The sequence below is a fragment of the Meriones unguiculatus genome, chromosome 21 (genome assembly GCF_030254825.1).
Source record: "Meriones unguiculatus strain TT.TT164.6M chromosome 21, Bangor_MerUng_6.1, whole genome shotgun sequence".
NCBI classification, from domain to species: Eukaryota; Metazoa; Chordata; class Mammalia; order Rodentia; family Muridae; genus Meriones; species Meriones unguiculatus.
In genome coordinates, this window is record NC_083368.1 from 56,861,806 (window position 1) to 56,880,118 (window position 18,313).

Below are 18,313 nucleotides of genomic sequence, written 5' to 3' on the forward strand. Positions count from 1 at the left end.
GGTTGGCCCTGAACTCCCTATGTGGCTGAGGTACCTTCAAGGTCCACCTTCCCAGGGCTAGAATTACAGACATGAGCCACCACAGCCAGCTCAGAAGACAATATTGTTACGGTTATCGTATTCATAACATCCAAAGAAGTCTGCTGATTAAGAACAATGACCATCAGAACCGTTACATTATTACAAAAAAAAAAAAAAAAAAAGCAAGAAAGATTTCTGCATTTCATATGGAACTCAAGGAAATAGCCTAAAAGCAAATCCTCATGTACACAATCAAATATTTCCTAAGGAAGGTGCTAAGACCATTCAAAGAGAAGGAACAGTCATATGAATAAATGTTGTAAAGAAAATTGAAAAAAAAAAAAAAAGAAAATTGAAGTAACTTGCAAAAGAAAAACATTCCCTAAAATATATAAAATAAGCTAAATGGAGAGAGGAAGAAGCTAGATCTAACATTATAACTCTTCACAGAAAACCTAGGAGAAACCTTTTTTTATGATGATGGGTCTGGCAATTCTTGAGTAGGAAAAACACACAAGAAATAAAAATGTATAAATTGAACTACATTAAAATTATAACTTTAAGAAAGAAACTGGCAAAACAGCTCAATGACAGAACACTTGCAAGGCACATACAACAGCCTAGGTTCCACCCCCAGCACTGCAAAAACTAAGAACAGAACAAACGTGTCTTACACAGTCCAGTTAGAAGGAATGGAGAGCTACCAGTTCCTGCAACCCAGCCACACTGGGCCGAACTGGGAGCATCATCTTGGGCAGCAAACTGCACTTGGCCTGCGCCACAGAGCAGGATCTTGTCTCAAGAAAGCCAAACTGACACAAAAAAGGCTTTTTAAAAAGACCCAGACATCTAATAAACAAATGAAATATTGCCTCACACTAGGTTTGAATTGCTCAAGTGGCTACTATTAAGAGCTGGGAGACACAGAAAAACCCGCTTTCAAAACACACACGCACACGCACACACAGAGCCCCACAATAAAACATTCTGCTGAGTGGTGGTGCCCCACACCTTTAACCCCCGCACTCAGAAGGCAGAGGCAGGCAGATCTCTGAGTTCCAGGGCAGCATGGTCTATAGAGTGAGTTCCAGTACAGCCAAGGCTACACAGAGAAAGCTTCTCTAGACACCCCCACCACCTCCCAAAGAAAAGAATGAAATAAAAAAAAAAAAAAAGAAAAAAAAAGAGAGATGATGATTACGATTATTTTGTGTGCATGTGCTGAGAGGCCAGCAGAGGGCGCTGGATCCCCGGGGTTAGAGTCTCAGACAGCTCTAAGCTGCCCAACAAGGGTGTTGGAAACTGAACTTGGTCCTCTACAGGAGCAGCGAGCACTCTTAACTGCTGAGCATTCTCTCTAGCCCCTGTTTCAAATTATTTATTTATTTATCTATTTATTTGTGGGTGTGTGAGTGTATGTGTGTGGTGCTTGGGGCTGGTTCTCTCTCTCTCTCTCTCTCTACCAAGTACGTCCTGGGGCTCAGGTTGCTGGGCCAGAAGCAAGCCATTTTTGTTGTTGTGTTTTGAGAGAGGGTCTCATTATATAGCTCTGGCTGGCTTCAAACCCACAGAGATCCTGTTTCTGACTCGTGAGTGCTGGGATTAAAGGCTGTGCCACCCTGCGGGGCTCACACCTTCATGTTTTAGGGGCCGTGTGTGACAACAGCCCCTTACATCAGGCTAACAGCAGACAAGAAGAGAAGCAGCGTTAAACGGTCGCCAACAGAAAAACAAGGCAAACAAGGCAAAACTCATAATGGCTAATGTTAATTGTCAACTTGACAGGCTCTAGGATCACCTGAGCCGAATCTCTGGTCATGTGTGAAGGAGTGTCTAAGCTGGGTTAAGTGAGGAGGGAAAACCTCCATAATGTGGCTGAATACAGGAAAAAAGAGCCAAATTATCAGCAGTCATCTCTTTCCGCTTCCTAACTGTAAATGAAATATGCCCAGGCCCTCAAGCCCCCACACCACCACTTTCTATCCAGAGGTATGAGCTCAGGTGGGCTGTGAGCTGCCTATGATGGAGCTAAGATTGAACTTGCTCTGGAAGAGAGCAGCGAATGCTCTTCAACACTGAGCCAACCTGTAGAGTACACACTGCACTCTCACCCTCACCCCTCCTGTCCGTCTCTGCTTCCTGGACACCATGTAGCAAGCAAGTTTGTTTTTCTATGTCCTTCCAACATGACGTTCTTTCCTCACCATGGACAAAAATACAGTAAAATAAAGGGACATGTCGCCATTCCTGCTTGTACAACATTTTCATCTAGCACACGTATTTCTTTTTTAGTGACTATTTACTAATGCAGAAAAGCAAAGAATTATTAATCACTGTGTACTGATAGTGATGGCTAATTATTGTATTTCAAATGTGCCCTGACGTTACCAACCTTGCTACAACATTCATTCTTTGGCTTACATATCATCACACAAGTGTGTGAATAGAAGCCTGCGCCTAACACTTAGAATTCTCAAGTCAGGGAAAGGTTAGCAGTTACAAAATCCAAATAAGCTACTGTCATGAGTACTATTACAGAGACCATAAAGTCCCACATAGACTTTGATTCAGGGTTACATTTAGAAAACAATATTATATTTTTTGAGATTGTAATAATGAAACTGGAGCAATAAAGGGTACACTCTAATGTCTACAAGACAGTGACTACAAGGACTGTAAGACACTACAGGTGTTTGCGTGCTCACACTTGATACAACATTTAAACTAAGCTCTAACGTACTGTAAACAGCCCATGAGCCCAGTGCATCTCAGAAACCTTTCATTTACACAATATTAAAACTTTACATTAAAAAAGACTTTTAGTGTTTTTAGGTTTGGTCACAATAGTCTGATTAACTGCAGTTTACATCACTCTCAGTGTTTTATAGACAAAATGCTGCCTTGTTCGCGCATGGATCTGAGTTCTTCACCCCTAAATATTAAAAAGGGCAAGAACTAAGAATGTGAAAACAGACAGATTTTCAGGATTAGTAAGTTATGCGTAAGCGCAAACACACACAGCGCAGCGATGCTGCCGCCCACTGACCGTCTGTGTCAACTGGTGGAACGCAAGCAGAGGTATTCTACAAAACCCAGACGCCATCTTCCCTTTCACAAAGCCCCAGGATGCATCGCTCACCTAGTGACTTGCTTGTGGAAATCTGTAAGTTGTTTGTGTGTCACTGTAACAGCTCCCACCGTTGTCTCCTTTGGCAAACCTTTCAAGGAATTCTCTAGCCACCGACAGAAAGTCTGTGGAGAGAAATTGGATAAGAGTTTTTAAGGAAGGTGAGATTACTTAGCTGGCACTCTCCTGATAGTAACCAACTCTAGAGGAGGTCCTTTTACAAAATAAGATCAGCACTTTAGTCTTGTTTGAGTACTCTAAAGGCCGGCACAGACTCTGCAAATGCAGGCCTCGCTGCTCTCCGGAGAGGCAGAGGTCAGCTACACCTTGCAAGTGTCTTCTGGATAAGACTCTTGCTCTGTTCCTACCACTAACATAATTTTTAAATATTACTGGGTGCCGGAAAACTCCTGAGCTTAAAGACCAAAAGCAATTCAAAGCAAACATCTAGACATCAGAGAGACCAAGAACAAAATAGTAAGAAAGGTGCTGTTAGCATACTCCTGCAGTCTAACTTTGAGAAGACAGGAAGAAGCTAGGAAAGATCAAATGACATGACAAGCAAGCTATGGATGGGATTCCAGTCTAGCTAGACTATGCAGTCAGATCACATCTTAAGAAAAATACCACTCTGCACCTGTATTTTTTTGTTTTATTTTATTTTTTGGGTTGATTTTTTTGTTTTTTGTTTTGTTTTGTTTTTTTTTGAAACAGGATTTTCCTGTGTAGCCCGGGCTGGCCTGGAACTCAGAAAAATGCCTGCCTCTGACCCTTGAGTGCTGACATTAAAGGCACACAACACCTCTGTCAGGCTGTACCTGTATTTTTAAAGCAGTGGAACTGATAGAAAAATAAGGAACATAGAATTCAGCAGACGACAAATTTTTCCTCTTCGTAATGGTACCCATGCCTAAACTGACCTCCTTAGCTAAGTATCTATACACATAATTTTTGCTGCTAGAATGAACTGTGATAATTAGGAACATGCTAAGACTACATAGTTAACTAAATTTGACTTGCTTAAATCTGACTTGCTTAAACCATGCACTTTTAAGAGTTCCTTTAAACAATTATTACAGTGGTCGTGATCACAAAACACTTCTTCATTTATATCTACACCTTTATACCTGTACTGTCATCTCGTGAAAAAGACTCACAGATGTGTGACATCTGGGTCAGATGATACAGAAACCACGTCAGAAAGCATACATATAATATGAATTAATATACATATAATATGGCTTCAAACAGAATCAAGATCTTAGTTAAAGTCATCCTTCCCAGAAGTCATATTCATTCTGTCTCCTTGTAATATCTGGCTCTGAACACGTGCACTGAACAAATAACAACGGGAATAATAGGTACCAGTATATATTTTTGTTGTTGTTTTAAGAGACAAGGTTTCCCTGGGTAGCCCTGGCTGTCCGGAAACTAGCTCTGTAGTCAGGCTGGCCTTGAACTCAAGAGACCCATTATATATTTTTGTCATCTATTCATTTATTGTTTCTGGAAGACCATTCATTTTAGGTCCTACCATATATTTTGCTAATCGACATGCATAGTAACATTAAAAATTATAAAGCATAAATTCAAAATAATTCACAGGCTACTGCACTGTGTCGCTATGCTCCACATCTACATGGTGGCTGGCGAGAGGCCACCAGCTAGAGCACTTGCTCCTCCTGCAGAGACTATGCTCTGGCTCCCAGCACTCACATGGCAGCTCAGCTCCAAAGGACATGATACCTTCCTCAGGCTCCTGCGGGTACTAGGCACATGGGCACATGCATACATGCAGGAATTCACACATACCCATAAAATAAAAATAAATCTTAAATTCGTTATATACTCTACATAACATTTAAGACTGCGGTTAGCACTGAACACACTTGAAGGCAGGAGGGTCGTCTGACTGCAGCGTCTGTTACCGAAGTGAGCAGGAGGCTGAGATGACCTGGGTGACTAGACAGCCTCATACAGCCCCCAGAGCCACGGCGACAGATAAGCAGCATTCCAGATCCTCAGCGTGTGTGAGCAGCCCTCCACGCCACTCCTTTTTTTTTTTTTTTTTTTTAAATATTCAACTGGAAAAAAGACCTGATTAAATAGATCCAAAGGGGAAAATCAACCCAGCTGTAAATACTGTGGTTTACTTTAATATTTATTTATTTATTATGAGTCCTCTGTCTTCACACACAGCAGAAGAGAAAATCAGATCCCTTTACAGATGGTTGTGAGGTACCATGTGGGTGCTGGGAATTGAACTGCTCTTAACCACTAAGCTATCTCTCCAGCCCCTGTGGTTTTACCAAGGACTAATGTGGTCCAGAGCGTTTGTACACGTCTTGAGTAACGAATATATAGTTATCTCTCACCAATGAACAGATTTCCACAGAATAGACACGAGTGAAACCACAGCTCCGTGCTTACTTCTGATGATATACATCGTAATCCTCAGTGACAAAACACACTTTCAGGAACTCAGTAACGAATTACTGGCTTCCTATGGGTCTCTGTACTTTCAAACTGAGCTTCTCAATGTGCACAAATCTGGTTCCAAGAACATACACAGCACAGCTGGTTCAAACCCAGGCTGGTTACAAGGAACCAAAGCCCATTAGGTTGGGGAGATGGCAACCTTACCGGCCTGTCGACCTGCATGATCTCCCAGAGCACTTCCGCCACATCTGGTAGGGTGTAAGGGGGCAGACAGAAGCAGCATGTGTGGAGCAGCTGGCTTACAAGCTGCTGCCCAAGCTGGTTCATCACCTGGCCAATCAGTTCCTTCCTCAACTCAAAGTCCTCTTCATGCTGTAAGAAAACACCAACATGCACTGGGGCAAGGCTCGCCTTAGACCGCCTGCACCGCCGACAGCACCAAGCACGGATCTTAGATCTAGAAGTTAGGCACCTGGTGATCAGTGACCGATCGCCCACGGTACAGCTCAACTAAAACAGATCAGGACACACAAGCGAGAAGCCCCGAAGCAGAAAAGGTGTGTTTACACTCACATCGTTTGCGACTCCTGTGTGGATGAGGTCTCGCAGGAACCTCATGACACTGCAGTTGGCATCTCTGTGGTCCAAGGTGGTAGACGCAATGGCCCACTGTAAGATCGGGATGACTACTTGGCTCCTCAGCAAGGTGACGGGGCTGCGCTGAATAAACCTAGTATGTAGAGAAGCTAGGTATTAACAATGAGATGAGAACACCAAAGCAGCAGGATAAGGAAGAAAACCCACCACTGCTGGAATTATGGGGAAGGAGGGTTAGGACAGAGCACAGGAGACATTCAGTATTACTGTTATGCCTAACTCGTCACTGGACTCATCTCAAAACCCAGAATGCACAACAGCAAAAACGAATCTTAATGTCCACTCTAGACTTTGGCTTCAATAATACATAAATGTGGAAGAATAAATTTAATAAATGGACCACGCTGGAGAATCTTGATTAAAAAAAAAAAGTCCATGTGTGCACCTGTGTGTGTGTGAGTACAGCAAAAGGAACAGGGAAAGCATATTTTTCACTGAATTTCCTCCCCACCCCCCAAGACAGGGTTTCTCTGTGTAGCCCTGTAGAGCAGGCTGCCTAAAACTAATAGATATTAGTTGGGATTAAAGGCATGCGTCGCCACCACCAGGTCTTTTCTTTCTTTTTTTTTTAAGTATATATTTATTTACTCATTCATTATGTATACATTCTTCTGCCTGCATCTACACCTGCACCAGATTTCATTACAGATGGCTGTGAGCCACCATGTGGTTGCTGGGAATTGAACTCAGGACCTATGGAAGAACAGTCAGTGCTCCTAACCTCTGAGCCATCTCTCCAGCCCCCCACCAGGTCTTTCCATTGAACTTTGCTGTGAATATAGTTTTTAGTTTTTTTTAAACTTTCATTTATTAAAAGAAAAAAAAGGGGGGTGGTGGAGTCGGGGTGGTAAAATTGTTAATCTCAATTTCAACTCAAGGAGCTCTGTAATCACGTGGGAGACAGGACTTGGGCCCTGCTGGGGAGACTCTCTTGACTAGGTTAAGTGAGGGAGGGAGCCCCACTCACAGCGGTGGCAGCAATCTCAGGGTTGGGATCCTGGGCTGCTTAAGAAGGAGAAAGTCAGCTGAGCACAAGCATGCATTGTTCTCTGCTATTTGATGAGGATGTGATGGCCCAGCGGCTGTAATTCCACATCATGACAGACTGCCACATCCAGCTGTAAGTAACACTGACCCCTTTTCCTTCAGCTGCTCCTCAGGGAGAATGTGATTGAGGCAGTCTGAGCAGGGGCATGGTGGTGCACAGACTTAATTCCCGAAGCAGGCCTCGGCCAGCCTGGTCTACACAGTAGCTGCCACAGTCCAGTCAGGGACACACAGGGAGACCTTGCTGAAGGAGGCTCAGCTTCTCCGAGTAGATGGAGGGAGGTGAGAGAACGCCAGTGTCACGGGGCACGAACACCACCGGGAATTATCTGGGGTGCTGGCTGGTTTTATGCCAACTTGACACAAGCTAGAGTCAGCAGAGGAGGGAGTCTCTACTGAGAAAATAACTCCGTCGGATCAGGCTGTAGGTAGGCCTGGGAAGCACTTTCCTAATCAGTGGCTGAGGTGGGAGTGCCGAGCCTACGGAGGGTGAGGCCACCCCTACCTCGTAGTCCTGGGTTCTGTAAGAGTGCAGGCGGAGCAAGTCAGCAAGCACTGCTCCGCATCATGCCCTGCCTCCAGGTTCCTGCCCTGCTTGGGTTCCCGCCCTTGCAGCTTTTGATGGTGAACCGTTACAGGGAGCTGAGTGAATAAACCCTTTTCTCCCCCACGTTGCTTTTGGTCACGGTGTTTCATCACAGTAGCAGTAACTCTAACTAAGACACTGGATAAGCACTATTTTTTAACTCCAACTAAGACACTGGATAAGCACTATTTTTTAAAATTCATTGGATCGTAGGCATTGAGCCCAGGGTCTCCAATGAGACACATTTTTAGCCTCCCTAAGAACATTTTTATCTTGTGCATATTTCTTCTTTTCTGCTCCCACCCAATACTTCCAAACCTCTGAAGACAGACCAGCTCACAAAGAAATTATGAATCATTAATCTACTTTTCACAATGACCTCATTTTATAGGAAAAATAATAAAAATGCCACATGGCAAAGTTAAGCAGTGACAACGGATGAGCGATTAACATTAAAAAGTCTTGTTCTTCAGAAGGACTTACCGGGTGGCTAACCTGAATAGGTCATCTACAGTGTCAGGGTGATTTTGGAGACCATTTTGCTGTTCTAGGAGCTGAAATGTGGGAATGCATAGCGCCTAGAACAAAACAGTAATTTTAAAACAAATGCTTATATATAAATGTCACAACAGTCAGACTTGCCAAACATCATAGCAAATACAAAGAGCAGAAGCAGCACACAGGAAATGACAAGACTGTGATGAGTACATTAGGAAAAGAGAACTCTTGCCCAGTTCAAAGAACAAGTTTATGTGTTTAAAAAAAAAAGAAAAAAGGACTAAAAAAGGCTGACCTATCAGGGACTAAGGAAGAACACTTGCTTCGCAAGCACGAACAGAGTTTGGGTTTCCACTACCTGCATGAACAGCCAGGTGTAGCTGCACACGCCTGTAGCCTCAGCCCTGGGCCACGGACAGCAGATCTAAGAGCTTACCAGCCAGCCAGCCTTGTGGAGTGCAAGCTTCTGGTTCGGTGAGAGATCCTGTCTCAAGGAGACAGGCTACAGGTCTGGAGACCACTCTGAACATGCACACACCCGCACACTGACATGTACATTCACACACACACACACACACACACACACACACACACACACACTCTTCAGAATTGATCAAGTATAGATCCCAGTTGATGAGAGTGAGCAGCCTGGTCAGTGGCTGACAACTGACTGTGCCTGTCTTGTCTCCCCCTTAAAGACCTACTTATTTTAGAAGATGATGTCACAGGGCTCCAGACACAATACCCAGGCTGGTCTCAAAGCCACAGTAACCCTCTCGGGCCAGTTTCCTGGTAATGAGATTACAGCCATGAACCGTTCCAACAGTTCGAGGAATAAGAACAACTTGGGTGTGTACATGAATGTGGGGGTCGGATAACAACCCTGGGTGTGGATCCTCGCCTTCCACCTTGCTGGAGACGGGTCTCTGTAAATGCTGCTCAGACCTTCCTGGTCTGAGGCTTTCAGTTCTTGCCAGGCCACGGAGATCACAGACGCTTGCAATATGGCATCTGGTGGGAATGACAGATGTGGGCTACTGCTTTTATTACTTGGGGTCTAAGAATTTGAATTCAAGTCCCTATGTTTTTGAGGAATGAACTTTTACCCAAAGCGCCATCTCTTTAGTTCTCTGGGTCCTCTGCAAGGACAACACGTGCTGTAACCCGCGGAGCCGTCTCTCCAGCCCCAGCATTAGTAAACACACCTTATCCATGTGCTAGATGTAGTCTACATCAAACCTGACAGCCGAGTTTGGTCCTCTGGACTCACACAAAGGCAGGAGCAAACAATTCCCATAGGCTGTCCTCTGACTTCCACACTCTGTGGTGGTCTGTGGACCCACACCCCAACAAATATAGTACGAAATTAAACAGCCAGGCATAGCTCTGTGAATTTGAGACCAACCTGGTCTACACAGTGAGTTCCGAGGCAAACAGTGGGACCCTGTCTAAAATCAATAAACAGAAAAAAGAAAACCAGTTACTAAGAGCATCTCCCTGAGAGTAAAGGTGAGTATGCCGTGGCTGGGATAGGAATAAAGAAGACACAACACACATTTTCCGGCCCTCAAGGCCTGGTGTACTCTCGCCAAGAAAAGCATACCTGCAGCATGTCTAACAACCCCTGCCGACAGCCTTCTTCCATGCCATATTCATCCACAAGGATACTGCCGAGGTACAGGAAACAGGAGTGCTGATGTACATGGTACACACTCACCATCTGCAAGAAGAAATATCCATCAAGTCCATTCCGCACTTTAGGGGGCGGCTGAGAGATCAAGAATCTATCTCCAGGAGGAAAGTCAGACCGTGCTTTTCTCTTAAAGACAAAGCAGCAGACTTTGTCAGCAACACACCGTGAAACAAGGATCTATTTCTTCAATTTCCAGTTTCCTTTTCAGAAATTTCTTTCACTGGTTCCCTTCCAAAGCAATGCTGGAAGAACTGTCAAATGTCTTAAGCTACAAGCACGTTAGGGCACAGGGTAGTCTTCCCAACTAGAGTCCACGGTTAAAGGGCCGTGCCACCACACCCGACCCTCTCCCCTTTTCTCCCCCGTTAAGAGACACACAGCGGAAGTGTAGGTCAAGTGGCTCAGTCACTCTCCTAACTCTAACTGGACAGTGTAGCACAAAAAGCCCAGCCGCTGCCTGTGAAGTTTAGACGTGCTCTGCTGACACCGGCAACTTTACTGACCCGAGGCTGCGTGTCAGAGAGGTCTGCAGGTTACCTCAGCAAAGCACACCCTCATAATTACTTGCCAATAAGGGGACTGAGGAGATGACTCATGCACAAAGCACAAGTGTCAGCAGCTGGACAGGTGTGGCGGCCACCTCTAACTCCAACACTAGGGAGGCGGAGGCAGCTCGGGAGCCAGCCAGCTGGAAGAGCCAGATATCCCGGCTCAGGAACAGACCCTTCCTCAATAACAAAAGTAGAGGAAACCGAGAAAGACATGCATTGTTAATTCTGGACGGCACACACCTACACATAGGCATGTACACTACACACTTGGAGGAGAACAAATTTGTTTTTGACAAATGAAAGAGACTAGTGTGAACAGCAAAACATGGTCAAGATAGAATATAATCTCTTTGGGCCAAGAAACAACAGAGTCTGACTTGTTTCATCCCACAAAGATGTTAATATAAAAGTGTTTCCCACCGACAGATAAAGACCAAGCATGAGCTGCTCTGTCACACGATTTTGGCTAATCTATCAGACCACTGCTTTGCAGGCCTCTTTGCTAGACAGGCCATATCTACTTCATATACTTATTTATCTAAAAAATCTTTTCCTTTCTAGGCAATCAAATGGCCTTCATTTCATCAGCCAGGTTTTCGGTCTGAAAGTAGAGTTCTGCACACAGCAGGCCCTCTCACGGAAGCGTTACCTGTGTGACTAGTGGCTGTAGCAAAGCTGCAGACCCTTTGCCCACACAGCGAACAGCAAAGCGCAGGCATCTGCAGCAACGCTCCACGATGCGATTGTCAGCTCGGTGCTTGTTCAGAGTCTCAGACAAGACTGGCCATATCTGAAGAGTTAGCGCAGGGGAAAAGAGGCACATCAACAAGTAGCTGAGAACACAGCCCTAAACTGGTGACATCTGACTTGCTTTAAATTAAAGAAATATGATTATTAGAGATAGTCCTACACCATAGCCCAGACTGGCCTTCAGCTCTACGAGGCCCACACTGGCCTCAAACCTGTGTTTTTCCTGCATCAGCCTCCTAAATTACTGGGATTACAGTATACATTATTATACCTGTCTGATTTAGATAAAATTTTCCTTTTAGGAGTACACATGGCCTAATTCAGGCAGTATATACATGTATATTTGCAGGTTGATATTACTAAAACCCAACTGCTTCTTGAAAGAAACACAGTGACTATTTAGAACAAGACACCAACTCTAACTTTATAAAAACCAGATACATATTTTCCTAAATTTCAGGCTTCCTTTGTGAGGATAAAAACGAGTTACAGAGGAAAAGATATTTAAAGGCAGCTCCAGGAAAGTGTAGACAAACGAAAGGAATGGGTGACAACCAACACTATCTGCTACACTGAACAGCTAGGGATGCCTGGTGTTTATGTAACCTGTAGAGTCACAATGCACTTGTGAAAACCATGGCTGCTGCAGAGATAGCACAGCAGGAAAGGCACTTGCCCCCAAACTCATGACTGAGCTTAATCCCTGAGCACACAGCAAGAGGGAAGAGTCAAGTCCTGCAGGCTGTCCTCTGCACACAGACACAGTTCATAAAACAAACAAGCAAGCAATCTAACAAACAAAAACCCCAAGCCAGGAGAGATGGTGCATGTCTTTAATACATACATGGGAGGCAGAGGCAGGTGGATCTCTGTGAGTTCAAGGCCAGCCTGGTCTACAAGGTGAGTTCCAGGATAATTAAGGCTATATAGAAAAATCCTATCTCGAAAAACCAAAAAAACAAAAACCAAAAACCAAACAAAAACTCCATGTCTCTTGATCCTCATATTATCTTGAGCAAATAAAAAAAAAAAAAAAATCACATAGGAGAAGTTAATGCCGTTATATTTGACAAAAAGACTGTGCTAGGACTGATGGGGCCTCCTAGCAATTAGTTAACCTTAGAAGTGCTACTTCTTTGGACTTTTTGTGAATTTCCCAAACATTTTATCATCAGGCCTAAAGCGAACAATCAAGCCACACCAACAACTTAGGTCTCCATATTCCAGGAAAGAGCTGTCTCCTTTGAGGTCCCCAAAGCCTTAAAGGAAGAAGACAAGAGCATCTGTTAGTACTTACTTCCTGGATGACTTTTTGGCACGGATGAGTCTGTCCATTTTCTACAATAGGATTGGTGTGTCTGGGAAAAGAGAAAAGCCCCAAACAGTGAAAGCAAAGTTTAACTGAGAACCCAGACCACGCTCTCTGCTCGTGAGATCAGGCGGTAGAGTCCTTTACTTACACCAGCACGCTTTTCTTCCAGCCCATGCAAGCAAGAACCAACATAACTGAAGCCACTCCCCCCGCCCTACCCCCCCACCCCCCACCCCCCGACACAAACATGAAACTGTCACTAAACTTCCACTAGAACAAATTCCAAGCAACTCTGGCTATCTGGCTGCAGGACAGGCATGACTACTTTTCCTACCCTGAGCGTTAGAACACATCTTAGATCTCAGCACTTGGAGGCAGACACAAGCAGACCTCTGTAACTCTGAGGTTAGCCTGGTCTATATACCAAGTTCTAGGCCAGGCAAGGCTAAAGAAGGAAGGAAGGAGGGAGGGAGGGAGGGAGGGAGGGAGGGAGGGAGGGAGGGAGGGAGGAAAGCCAAAAGGCTCCAAGAACTGAATTTTACTAAGAGGTTTACCATGTTCTAGGTTGAACCTATGACACATATCATGGGTGCACAGAAAAAAATGGTCAAACCCAACTAGTCCATCTGGTTCTTCACAGCACTAATTTAAAGAAAAGCCAGGGAAACAGCATAATTAACTACCAACTTCAAGTTACTCATTAGTTTTTAAGAAGTTTAACAGGAATATCATAAATTTCTTTGTTTATATCTCTGTAGATGTTCTTTCATTCACCACAAAATAAAAGCTATTGTTATGCCAGGTGTGGTGGCACACACCTTTAATTCCGGCACTCAGGAGGTGAAGGCACTGTGGATCTCTTGTGAGATCAAAGTCAGCCTGGTCTACAGAGCCAGGGCTACACAAAGAAACCCCAGTCTTGAAAAAAATGCAAACAAACACCAATCAATAAAACTTATTGTCAGCAGACCTGTACAAGAGTCTCCTAGCTATAGAGAGAAGTGTTGCATCAAGTCCCAGAAAGATGCTTGATGGTAATAGCCAATAAGCAAAAACAATGTCCACACAGGCTTCTATGCAACCATTACTCTGATATACTAATTGTCTATGAGTCTAACAAACTTATAAACTATGCATTTCAGCAAAATTTTGATCACCATTACTCAAATGTCCTTTTAATCCCAGCTTCCCAGCTCCTCTTGAATGCAAAGGATCTATTTTACCTAGCACTGAAGAGACCGCATTAAATTTCAGACTGCGATGATATATAGCACCGATTCTAAGTACTGCCCCGCAATAGCAGGGAGAAACAGCAGTATTACCTAAGAACTTACTAGAATGCAACTGTTGACATCTTATCAATGATTCAATGAGTCAAGACTGGGAAATAGAACCTAACAATCCGTTTTGAAAAGCTTCCAGGGGAATCTGGTACACACTGAAGCTTGAGAATCACTGAACTAACGACCACAGTGATGGTGACGACGACGACGATGATGGCGTGTTGTGTGTGTGTGTGATGTGTATACCCCCGTGAGGTCAGAGGCAGGATCTTACTATATAGCCTACCCTCGCCCTCAGACCTGCTATTTCAGAGGGAAGACCTTCAAGCTCTCGTAGCCTCCACCTCCCAAGAGCTGGGATTGTAAGCCTATGCCACCACCGCTGGCTGCTTATGTCGGTGCTTCGTTTGTGCTCTAACTCTAAAAGGAGCCCAGATACTCCCTCCTTACCTGAATATCACTGCCAGGCGATCTAGGAACACAGTGGGGTCTGCAGATAAGCCATTGCTGGGCTCCTGAGACAACAGCTGGAGACACAGAGACAGTGACACACACAGGCGGTTAGCAGTGCTGCAACAGACATCCTTACAGATCAAGCCTTGCTGGAGCCGCTTATTTCTCTAAGAGGATCCAAAAAATTACTCAGATGTTACAAATTTTTTATTTGAAAATTACTTTCCTCCTCCTTTTTGTACCCTGGATTAGACTACTTATTAGTGTATTACTATCTGATCACTTGGATAAAGTGATATTGATTTTTTTCTTCATTTTATCATGACTAAGATAATGTCTATAGTTGGGTGCCTGGGAGGCAGAGGTAGGTGGATCTTTGAATCCGAGGCCAGCCGGGTCTACAAAGTGAGTTCTGGGACAGCCAGGGCTGGACAGAGAAACCTGTCTTGAAAAACAACAACAAAAAGCATATCTACAATAGAAACTGTGCATTGTTACTTTATACTTAAGATATGGAACATTTATACATAGCTTTAAAATATTTTCTAAGTGTATGAGTGTTTGGTCTGTATGTATTTAAGTATGTCGTGTGTGAGCCTGGTGCCCACGGAGACCAAAGAGGGTACTGAGAACTGAACACCAGTCTTCTACCAGAACAGCAAGTGCTCTCAATCTCTGAGCTGTCTTTCCAGTCCCTAAAAGTATGTTTAAAAAAAAAAATTGTTAGGAGCTGGGAGAGGCAGGTAAGTGCCATGGAATACATGTGGGTGTCACAGAACACCCTGTGGGAGTCAGTTCTCCTTCTCGGTTCTACCATGTGGGTCCTGGGCATTAAGTGCAGGCCCTCAAGTTTGGTGGCAAGCCTCATTTTGTTTTCAGTTTTAGATAAGGTCTTCCTATGTAGCTAACTTCTATGTCCTAGCCATCTTCCTGCCTCGGTACCTGACTAGTGGGATTATAGGCAGGCATCACCATACTCTACTTATGTTTAGCTTTATACACTATAAAGTGTTAAGATTATTACCGCTGTATGTTTTAAGCAAACGTAGACCATTACAGATGAACCTCAGGATCAGCACAGCATGCTTTAAAACTTAGTGTTTTAATGCTTCACAAGTTAGTGTCTCTACTGTTACTGCACTACAAGTGCACTTGGAGAAGACCTGACAGCTTTAATGTGTTCTTCATCAAACTATGGTAGACTACAATTGTTTCTCCTTGAGACGAAGTCTCACTGTGTAACTGAGGCTAACCTTGAACTCACGATCCTCTTGCCTCCTCTTTCCCCACCCAGAGTTGGGATTCCAGGTGTGTGCCAGCACTCTTGGTTTCTAGGCTATGGTTTACTTGCTAAAGTACATGATCGTCCCACACTGGACCCTCTCAATGGTTATCACTGATGCAGAGAATCTACTGGTTTTCAAATGTCAGGTGCCACACCAATAAGGCTTTGGTCAACGAGAGACTACATGTAAAAAATCATTTTATGTAAGGAATTTGAAAACCTTTTAACACATACAGAATTCATAGCTACTCCAGCAGTGTGCAATGTTTACTTCTTCTATTGTGTGAAACATCTGCTATGACTGTTACTGATGTGTCCGCTACACTATTATTACTTTTACTTTGGTTGTATTTGTTTGTCTTTAGGAATTCTAGTCCAGGCTGCCTAGAATTCAGTATATAGTACAGCTGGCCTCAAAATCCTGCTCTTACTGAATCAGCCTCTCAAGGGCAGGGTGGAATGTCTGGCCTTATCATTATCTTAAAGCATACACACTCAGAAAAAAGAAGTTGCTATGTTAAAGGCAACCTCATTACACACCAGTGCTTGCTATCTCTTGCTCTGCACCGAGAGGTCATGTCAAGTGACTGCCCTAAAGCTTCTGGGCTTGTGTAACACAGTACCACAATTGCCTAACAATGTCTTTTTCAAACTTTTCTTGCTGCAAATGAACATTCAACTGGCCATTTCTTAGTATACAGATACTCAAAATTACTGATTTTAATACATTTCAGTCCATTTTCTCGTCTTTTAAACATATAGAATTAACTTGTAAATCAGAATTGCAACTTTTCTTTCTGAACATCTAAGTGTATATTTGTTTCATCTATCACTTATCCAGGCTCACCTTCTTCAATGCCATAACCTGAACAGAACATAACTCACTAAGACATTCCGTAATCTTATCCAAAGGTAGTCTTGCTAGGACCAGAGCTGTTCCTGAAAAACAAAATGACTCAAATGAAGAGCATAATGGCTGAACTGAGGTAATTAAATTAGTTGATCTACAGTCCATACATTACCAGAATTCTTTTAAAAAGATTAGCACTGTTTTAAGAACTGTAACATTTCTTGTGTATATTTAGAAGAATGCAGGCTGACTTTCACATTGATACACTCACAGCTCCCTCATCTCTTCTTAGTGGCAAACGCAAGCGTGTCTAATCTGAATGTGCTGTCTCTACCCCAAACCCATAGCTATGCCGTACAAGCACATGGCGTGCAAGCAGTGTGAGATAACTTGACAGGCTCAAGTCTTGCCAAGAAAACAATGTATGGACACACGCTAAACCCTCCCAGGGAACAGAACAGCCACCTTCACCATCCCATCACACTGATAACCCTGAGCACGGGTAGAGAGAATGCTACTCACCTTTTAGCAAGCCCACAGCAGCTTCGGGAGACAGCATGAAAGAATCAAGGGAGTGGGCAATTTCTAGGAGTCCATTAAAGTGCTGAGCCATATGATCCCGACAAACTGAACAAATGTTATGAATGGCTTTAGCTGCAGCAGAAGCAAGAGGCTTTTCACACAGGCCTTTCATCAAATAGCCCAATACAGGGTCTAAAAAAGAAAGCCAAATACAGATTATATATCTGAAACTCAAGAAAAGCATAGTTATTACAACAAAGGTTTACAGAATTTTCAAAAGTAACTCATAAAATGAAATCTATTAAAACACTCTAAGCCTGAGTATAAAAACACCACAAAATTCACCAGCTGTGTTGACACATGCCTTTAATGCTCTGCACCTGGTGCCAGGTGAAGCGGTGCACACCTGTGATCCCAACACTCTAGGGAAAGAGGCAAGCAGGTCTCTGTGAGTTTGAAGCCAGCCTGGTATACCAAGTGAGTCCAGGACACCAAAGCTACTACACAGAAAACCCTTGTCTCCAAGAAAATAGAACAAAAATCCTAGCACTTGGGAGGCAAGGTGGGCTGCTCCTGAGTGTGAAGCCAGCTGGTCTATGTAATGAATTCTAGACCAGCCAGTGCTACAGAGTGAGACCTTGTCTCCAAAGAAACAACAATGGCTGGACTGCTCTTCCTGAGGACCCAAGCTCAATTCCCAGCACCTACAGGGCAGCTCACTGTAGCTCCAGTTCCAGGGGACCAGACACCCTCACACAAACAACCATGCAGGGAAAACAGCATGACACATGAAATAAATATTAAAAACAACAACCAAACAAAAATGAGCCACTAATTTGGCGCTGAGCTCCGCTTTGTCATTCAACTTCGTTATAACCAAGACTGCTCCCTCCAGCCCCACAGGTTCAGGCAGCACTTGAAAACCACGGACTGAGTCCAAGGATGGCTCGGCCGTTAGGAGCATGCCTGCTCTTCTGGAAGGCCTGACCTCAGTTCCCAGCACCCCCACTGAGAAGCTCACAACTGTCTGCAGCTCCAGCTCCAGAGGGATCTGACGGCTCTGGTCTTTGTAGGCACCTCCACGCCTATGCACCCAACAGACACACTGTTACACGTTAAAACAGCAGCATGCAAATACATCTTTAACACTTAAAATATGTATGTGCGTGTGCGCATTATGTGTATGCATTCATGTGTGTGCACACGTATGTGTAGCCCTGCAGTTGAGACTGGGTGTCC

The 18,313-nt window shown here is 44.0% G+C and overlaps 1 protein-coding gene across 5 annotated transcripts in view; it reads right to left on the reverse strand.

Annotated features, from left to right (window-relative positions):
- Tnpo3 (transportin 3) overlaps positions 1-18,313 on the reverse strand; it is a 72,119-nt gene that overhangs the window by 5,420 nt on the left and 48,386 nt on the right. For all 5 annotated transcript variants that reach the window (XM_021641283.2, XM_021641282.2, XM_060373898.1 and 2 more), the window contains 10 exons: positions 17,075-17,266; positions 16,550-16,641; positions 14,415-14,491; positions 12,667-12,727; positions 11,269-11,409; positions 9,979-10,095; positions 8,361-8,455; positions 6,161-6,317; positions 5,792-5,959; positions 3,161-3,273 (listed from right to left, as the gene is read on the reverse strand). In XM_021641283.2, coding sequence (XP_021496958.1) covers positions 3,161-3,273; positions 5,792-5,959; positions 6,161-6,317; positions 8,361-8,455; positions 9,979-10,095; positions 11,269-11,409; positions 12,667-12,727; positions 14,415-14,491; positions 16,550-16,641; positions 17,075-17,266 — 1,213 coding nt within the window. The remainder of the gene's footprint in view (positions 1-3,160; positions 3,274-5,791; positions 5,960-6,160; positions 6,318-8,360; positions 8,456-9,978; positions 10,096-11,268; positions 11,410-12,666; positions 12,728-14,414; positions 14,492-16,549; positions 16,642-17,074; positions 17,267-18,313) is intronic.